Source organism: Sinocyclocheilus anshuiensis, unplaced genomic scaffold (assembly GCF_001515605.1).
Source record: "Sinocyclocheilus anshuiensis isolate Anshui unplaced genomic scaffold, SAMN03320099.WGS_v1.1 scaffold773, whole genome shotgun sequence".
In the NCBI taxonomy this organism is placed as follows: Eukaryota; Metazoa; Chordata; class Actinopteri; order Cypriniformes; family Cyprinidae; genus Sinocyclocheilus; species Sinocyclocheilus anshuiensis.
In genome coordinates, this window is record NW_015539930.1 from 867,362 (window position 1) to 875,852 (window position 8,491).

Here is an 8,491-nt window from a genome sequence, read left to right on the forward strand (position 1 = left end):
ACCAATCTCCACCCCCTAGATGTGGATCCAACCACGCCCCCTGGATCTTGTGTTTTGCAGTGAGGGGCTACTGCAAATTAAGGGAACTTGTTGAAGGTCAAAAAGAGTCTTTTTAATATTTGTAGATCCTCAGACCTTTTTTGTTGTTTCCCCCACAGCTCTGTATGCCAAAGGGCTTGTCCTTCCGCACCCAGACAGACATCCACAAGCCCCAGTTCCACTCTTTCATTATCACGAGAGAGGACGGCTCCCGAACCTACGGCTTTGCCCTCACCTTCTTTGAGGAGGTGACCAGCAAGCAGATCTGCAGTGCCATGCAGACGCTCTACCACATGCACAATGCAGAACAGTACGAAATCTTGCACACGCCACCCACACCTCGCAGTCCAGAAGACACCCGTTCCACCCCTCAACAACTGCTCGCTGCTCCCTCTTTGTCTCGACTGCAGCGTTTCAACTCCTACGACATCAGCCTAGACACACTCTATGTGTCCAAATGCATCTGCCTGATCACACCCATGGCCTTCGCCCACGCCTGCAGAAGGGTTCTGGAACAGTTGCACCAGGCCGTCACCTCGCCTCAGCCCCCGCCGATGCCGCTGGAGAGCTACGTCTACAATGTCCTCTACGAGGTCCCGCTACCACCGGCCGGGCGTTCCTTGAAGTTCTCGGGTGTATACGGGCCAGTGGTGTGTCAGAGACCCAGCACGGCTGAGCTGCCCCTCTTTGACTTCCCCCTGCAGGAGGTGTTTGAGCTGCTAGGCGTGGAGAACGTGCTACAGCTCTTCACCTGTGCACTGCTGGAGATCCAGATCCTTCTGTACTCGCAACGTGAGTTACTATCACTCATACTTCTGTAGACCTAGTGCCTGCTTATGATTAATCTCAGCTTCAGAGAAATTCCACACAAAAACAGCAAGCTCTAATCTGATTGTCTGGTTTTACGCAATTTCCAGGAGGGAAAGTGTCTGCAGGAAATCTGTGCTGCCAGACTGTACCTATTAGTTCTTGTAAGGAGAAATTGGATTTGACAAAGTTACCAAGATTTGTGGCGCCTTTTAAAGATGCCCAGTAGTGTTTCGGGTTTAGACACTTAGTAGCTCACATGTAAACGCCAGTTATCAAATGTTGGGGGCCTTTCATGTCAGTCAGATGGCCCCTTCCTGTTTAAACAAGTCATTCTTGGCCAGAAGTGTAAAGTGTACCAGACTTTTTGATGAAACTCAAAAGGCTGGCTACATGAGATTTGCTTATTAATTGAAACTTCTGTTTTGACTCACAGATGCAATTGTTGTGGGTATTTGTTCACAAAACCTAGTAAGCTGCCTACATAGACTGCATTTTAAGGCATGAAAAATGATTCCCATACTAAATTGAAGATTTTTTTTTTTAACAATGTTTGAGTGTGTTATGTTTTTTATGTTTATTGGAGAATCGTTTTGTTAGCTTAGCATGTGCTAATGTAAACATGCTAGCATCAAATGTCATTGGAATACACATACATAGAATTAGCGTTGCAGAGGAGCAGAGTAAATTTAGGAAACTTTCAGAAAATTTGGGAAACTTTCAGGAAATTGACCATCCCTTTACAACCTTACAATAGAATACATGACTACTTTTGAATGATTGTCATTGGAGAAAAAAATATGTTTGCAATGGTGTAGTTATGGCATCTACCAGCATTAGCTGACTGTTCATGCTAACTAAGCAAACCTTGACCCCCTGCATTCTACCAGCTAACAAGAACAACAAATTCTGGTCTATGGCTGTAATGTAAGCTAAAGGCCATTGGCTGTTTTATCAAAAAGGATGAGCCCTTCCATATGTCCCATACCAGCTTGCAAAACTGGAAAATCTCATCAAGATTCTGTAAATTGTTAATGACTTGGCTGTAATTTGCTCAAAGTCATAAATCATTGTTCTTAATAGTCCAACGTGAGTAAACGCAGAGACTTTACTTTAGTGAATGCTTTTTGACATAAATTAGTATTGCTTTTTGCTGCCAACTTACACTAGCTTTTTCAAATTAAAGCCAATTTAAATCTGAAGGCCTTAACCTAACTTGACAGATACCTGAATAAATAAACATGCAAACATTGATTTTAGCTCATGTTCTTGATTTTTGGCTTGTTCTGTTTAGTACAGGCTGGTTTTAGACAAGAGAATAAACAGGCGGTTATATTGCAGTGTACTGCGACATGCTCTTTCTCTCTTTTCACACTCTCTCTCCATCTCCGTGTCCGTGTGAGCTCATCTTAGCGCTTTGTTCTCTCTAATTCTTGTCAAGCTGACAGCCCATCCTTTTCTCAGAATCACCTGGTAGTTTTGCAAATGAAACTCAGGAAAGCTTTCTGTGGAGTATTGAGGTGGATACGTTTAGAAGTTGATTAAAATTGAATAAATTGCTTAGTCTTTTGTGTTTATCATTGCATATATTATATGTTTGAAAGTTTCGTCAAATTTCGTGATATGTCAAAATGTCATCATTATATTTATGGAAATGTCACTTATCACTGTAAAAATGAGCGTGAATTTAACGATAAAACACTGTAAAAATGCTACAGTAAAAACCTGTTAAATGGTTAACGGTAAATTCCCCTACTATATACGGTGAAAAACTGTATTGGACATTACATGTATTGGACATTAATTTTACGGTAGTATACCGTTTTTGGAAGTGAAAAAGACCGTATAATTTACAGGGAATAACCGTAAATTGACATTCCCAGAATTCCCTGCGTTACATTTCAAATTTGATGTTTTTTTGTTGAAATAACTGTTTCTTCTTAGTTTTTCTTATCGGTTTTGTAATATTAGGGTTGTGTGTTACACCTAATGTTGTTAAATGAATGTTTATTGCATTATTTCAGTTTCATGTGTGTTACCGTGATGGTGTTTAGCGTTTGTGTGAATGACACTGTGCACCTTTTATACATGTTATTATTTAAAAGCTGCTTGTGATGGGCTTTGGTTCATCATGTGACTTTCTCATCACCACCTGCATTTGGTGGTTATCAGTGTATTACAAAGGTACAAAACAGATTTCAGTACTTCAATAGGATGGTATATTAACATTATATCTGTTAATGAAATTACGGTATTTAACTGTAAATTTAAGTTAAAACCGTAAAACCTAAAACGTTACTACCGTATTTTTTACGGTAAAATTCCGGCAACCACAGCTGCCGGTTTTTTACCATAAATTTTACGGAATTTTTTTTACAGTGTGTACTTTGTTTGATTCACATGTCAAACGCAATATAATTGGCAGTTTCCTGCTGGAAATTCTTAGCAGGCCATTTTAGATTGAATTTAATGCAGCATGGGAAGATTGTTTTGCTATTCAGTGGCAGATGTGCTGATTGGATCAATTACACCATCAAGGAAGAGTGAATTACAGGAGGCAACTACAAAGCGACAGGGGGCTGGGTGGATGCATTGCTGTGGTGTTGCTTAGCAACCTTCCTCCGGATAAGGAGGATGGTGGTGATGCAGCATAAATATGATTGGCTAGAAATTACATCATCCTTTTCTGGATCCAGAAGGCTCATGCTTATAGTGTAATATTTGTGGACAGTGAGAGTCCAGAATGAAAAGGACTTGATGTCATTAGATGGAGCTGCACACACACACAGCAGGGGTGTGAGCTCTAAAAAAACAAGATAGCCTACGTTGTTCTATAAATAACAGGCACATTTATAGCATATATAAATACCCTGGCTCTTTTACCGGGTACGTGAATCCTTGAGACGGGCATCTGCTGCAAGATCAATAGATGTTTGGCAGTTACTGCTCATTTCCCTATATAGACTTCTGCCTCGGTCGCAGGACAGTCAATTAGCTTTACGTGTCATCTGATGTAAAGATTTTTACTTGAATTAATATATTATTATAACTTCAGTGTTAATTCCCATTAAATAATATTCAATTGTTTCAATTATTTATATTTATGAAAACACATTTTCTTTAGGTAAAATTAAGTAAACCTTAAATTAAATTAAATCATATTATATTAATGAAGAAATGAATAAGGCAGGTTTGTTAGGGTACCGCTGACACTTGCTGATTTTTATCATTAAAAGCAATGAAACTGAAATGGCTGGTTAATGTCACAAATAATTACAAAGAAATGGTAGCACATTGAATTAAGCATGAAATTTTGAAAGACTGAAATAGTATTTTTTGTAAAATGTACTCCAGTAATCTTTTTATTTACAAATTTGATGAATCATTGTTTAGAACATACATAAAATTTCATATGTAATTCAGAATGGTTCTTGCCATTTCTTTGTAATTATGTGTGACATTTACTAGCAATTTCTGAGTGAAAATTGTTTACTTAAAGCTTTTTCCAAGTAAATTCTACACCAATTTTTATCAGTATGTGGGATGTGAGGACTCTGTGTGTGTGTGTGTGTGTGTGTGTGTGTGTGTGTGTGTGTGTGCGAAACTATGCAGCAGCGAATAGGCCTGTTGTTGTTACTCAGGGTGCTTAGAGACTGGTTTAGTATTCCTGTCTCTCTGACAGTCGTGACTGCAGGGTGGAAATCATAAAAAGAACAAATCCCATTTTATTTCGGTTTTGTGTGTATGAGAATAATACAGAATAATTCTCTATATTGTGGTATTTTTAGTTTTAAATACCCACTTGAGAATGCATTGTGTGCTAGTCACTTAAGAAGCACTCAATTTAAGCATTTCTACGAAAACCGAATGAGTGAATGTCATGAACATTCTCTCTTTCTCTCTCACACACACACACACACAAATTACAGTACTAAAAAAATCGAATAATGGAGTAAAGACTGTCGATCCTCATAAAAGCATTTTTACCCATAAATAAAAATTCTGTCATTGTTTACTCACTCTCACTTTGTTCCAAACTTGTATGACTTTCTTTCTTCTGTGGAACTTGAAAGAAGATATGTTGCTAACCAAACAATTTCGGTTCCCATTGACTTTTGTATGGACTGTTGTATGGATAAAAAATGCAATGGAAGTTAATGGGAATCGGAACCGTTTTGTCACCAACATTCTTCAAAATATATATTTTGTATGTTCCATAAAAGAAATTCCTACAGGTTTGGAACAACACGAGAGTGAGAAAATTATGACATATATGATGATGTAGATAGATGGTGATTTCAAACAGCCTCTTGCCATTTTTGTGAGTAATATACAGCATTGGGTGAATGAACAGACAGCGTGCTGTCGAGTAACCCTGTTTTGAGAGTGACTTGTCTGAATGTGTCTGTGTCCTTTCTGCTGACCAGATTACCAGCGGCTGATGACGGTAGCGGAGAGCATCACAGCTTTAATGTTCCCCTTCCAATGGCAGCATGTGTACGTGCCCATCCTGCCTGCTTCACTGCTCCACTTCCTGGACGCTCCTGTGCCCTACCTCATGGGTCTGCACTCCAACGGCCAGGATGACCGCACCAAGCTGGAACTTCCCCAAGAGGTGCGTGACACACACTCACTCCCAGAGAAACGACTCATCCTGCCGTTTAGTACAGGATGAATTCATGTTCACGATGTCATGAGGTTTTAGTAAAGAATTAGTGCTGCAGCCTTATAGGTGGTGATCATAATGGTCTGTTTGGCCTCACATGCATCTCAGTTAAAGAAAAGACTAATGCTTACATCTCTTTAGCTCATGCGTCAACATTTTCCTGCTATAAGATTTTGTGATTTGTGGTAATTAGGCTGAAATCCTAACACTGCCCAATCAAACAATTCAATAATATATACAGTGGGTACGGAAAGTATTCAGACCCCCTTAAATTTTTCACTCTTTGTTATATTGCAGCCATTTGCTAAAATCATTTAAGTTAATTTTTTTTCCTCATTAATGTACACACAGCACCTATATATATATATATCTTCTCAAAACTATCTGCAATTTTTCTATTGGGGTATAAAACAGAGATGCTATTAAAATGTCTTTTAGCAATACGTGATGTCCAAATAATGTTAGTTGAGTATTATATACTGTATACCATATATAGCTATAATACTATAGAAATATGAATGTAACTGTAAAATACATTCTGGAATATATTATTCAGAGTACAGAATAATAATATTTCCCTTTGAAATCCTTCTGGCCTTCATCTACCTTAAACAAAGTCAGCTTTTCATGTGGAGTTCCCTTTTTCCTTTGGAGTAAATCTTCTATCAAACATTTGTCAGCTACAGTGGCACTTTTCTTCTTTTAGTGCTTATGAAAGAAATCACCAACGTGCAGGAAAAACCATCTCTGATGGATCACTGCAATGTGCCCTTTTAAAAAATGTACCTTTGGTTGGTTAGTTTGTCCTCTGGTAATATCTCTCCTTTACATAATCTCATAGATCAATGTTTGTAATGAAATGACTCTTGTACCCTTCAGGCCAACCTTTGTTTTGTCGATATTGACAACCACTTTATCGAGCTACCTGAGGACCTGCCTCAGTTCCCCAACAAGCTGGAGTTCATCCAGGAGATCTCGGAGGTTCTGTTGGCTTTCGGCATATCTTCAGAGGCAAAGCCACAGTGCAGCGAGGGCCAGAGCAAGCTCAGGGTCTTCCGCTCGGGTGACATGGCTTCTGACAAGCGCAACGGCAACCTGGCCAGCTCACCGCTCAACTCGTACTTGCTGAGAGAAAACCAAACCATAGCTCGTCTGCAAGCTCTGGTCAAGAGGACTGGAGTCAGTCTGGAGAAGGTGAGCATGGGAATGAGGACACAATGCACGCCTAACACACATAATTGACTCAAACAGTGTTAATTATAGTTCTTGAAAAGTTTGTTATGATCCTTTAAAGCAATGTTCTGTAATATATACACAGATTTTCTGTGATAATCGACAACAAGCCACAGGTGCCAATTTCAACTTGTCTCTTTGTTATCACAAATTTATGAAAACCATGTTTTTAGCTAGCAGGCAAGTGAGTAACCATTTACAATGTTTGATTATCACACTGATAGGTATCCACATTAGGATAACATAACAAGGACTTGGAAGTGACGTGAAATTAGGCCTGGGCGATAAAACGGTATCGATATTTATCGACGGTACACCCTCTTCGATAACGATAGAAAAAATGTTCGATATAGCGCACGATATAGGCACGTGCTATGAGTGACGCAGACAGCACACACAAACACGAACACATGCTGAATTGAGTGCTGTTTGCTCATGGCACCCTCCTGTGGCTTCGGGAGACAAGCCAAAAGTTTCCTTCAGACCTATTTAATCTGCAGATAAAACATTAGAAATGAGATATGTTTAATTTTTATTTTGTGTTTGACTGTTAAAACAAAAAAATATTTGTTGTTTGTCTCAATAAATTGGGTTAATTTAAAAATACAGTGGTTAAACGTTTTTTTCTATTGCTCTTTGTTTTAAAAAAGGTTATAAAAAATGTCAATAATTATCGATACCAAACAATATGAAGCTATATCGCCCAGCCCTACGTGAAATAAAAATTTGTAAAGCACTATTTACAGCACTGTTTCTTGTGCGAATTGTATAATTAATACATAGAAGTTTATCCGCCTCAAAAAAAAAAAAAATCTCAAAATTATAATTTAAACTACTTCAGACCTCAAGCACTAAGTGCTAAAAGCTCTCCAAGAATAAAAAACGCCCTTAAAAATCCACCAAATTCTGGGTGCATCCCAATCCACATAATCAGGGCCGTTTCTAGGAATAGGCGAGCTAGGCGGTTGCCTAGGGCGCCACCAGCTGAAGGGGCGCCAATGAGCGCACGTACTGGCACTTTTAGCAGGGTTGTGATAAAGAGTGGCACGGTCAACCTGAAATATGACTGCCGCCCCCACTGGATCCCCCAACATTATTGGGCTAGAGTACTGGTAATCTGATGATGCCTGTATGCCACTAGATCAGAGTGCTGTCAATTGCTGCCCGCTTGTTGCATGCAAAGTTTGCATTTGGAGCGCTCAACAACGCCATTAGATCAGTGCTTTGGCAAGGTAACGCTTTTTTTGCCATGCAATAAAGCTAAGTTCAAAGGCCAATTTAAAATATTGGTACAGTAAATAAAATGCACAAAATCAGTATTTTGTTTAGGCAGTATTTGTGGCACTTTTGTGGCACATTTGTCCAAATATTTGTGGCAGATTTGTCCAAAAGCTGTGCGTTTTTTGCGCCAATGCATTGTTAAATTATCAGCGTGTCATGTAATATTCCCATATAAACTTTAACATCCAATTAAAAAATATTTGTATAGTAAAATTCGCTAATTCACGAGATCAATACATCCTTTATTAGACCGCTTTGTTGAGTTAAATGCATTCTTACGGAGACGAAATGCTGAATCAATTCATTCACTTCCAACAGCGCTTAATGGGAGCAGCGTCATAGAGGGCAGAGCGTGACATTATATAAAGGGGACGTTAATGCGTTAACGAGTAGCAAATTATTAAAGGGGTCATATGATGCGATTTCAAGTTTTCCTTTCTCTTTGGAGTGTTACAAGCTGATTGT

General features: G+C 38.9%; 1 protein-coding gene across 3 annotated transcripts in view; it reads left to right on the forward strand.

Moving 5' to 3' along the window:
- LOC107686814 (DENN domain-containing protein 5A-like) overlaps positions 1–8,491 on the forward strand; it is a 62,205-nt gene that overhangs the window by 26,226 nt on the left and 27,488 nt on the right. For all 3 annotated transcript variants that reach the window (XM_016483939.1, XM_016483941.1, XM_016483940.1), the window contains 3 exons: positions 159–831; positions 5,274–5,461; positions 6,392–6,706. In XM_016483939.1, the coding sequence (XP_016339425.1) occupies positions 159–831; positions 5,274–5,461; positions 6,392–6,706 (1,176 nt within the window). The remainder of the gene's footprint in view (positions 1–158; positions 832–5,273; positions 5,462–6,391; positions 6,707–8,491) is intronic.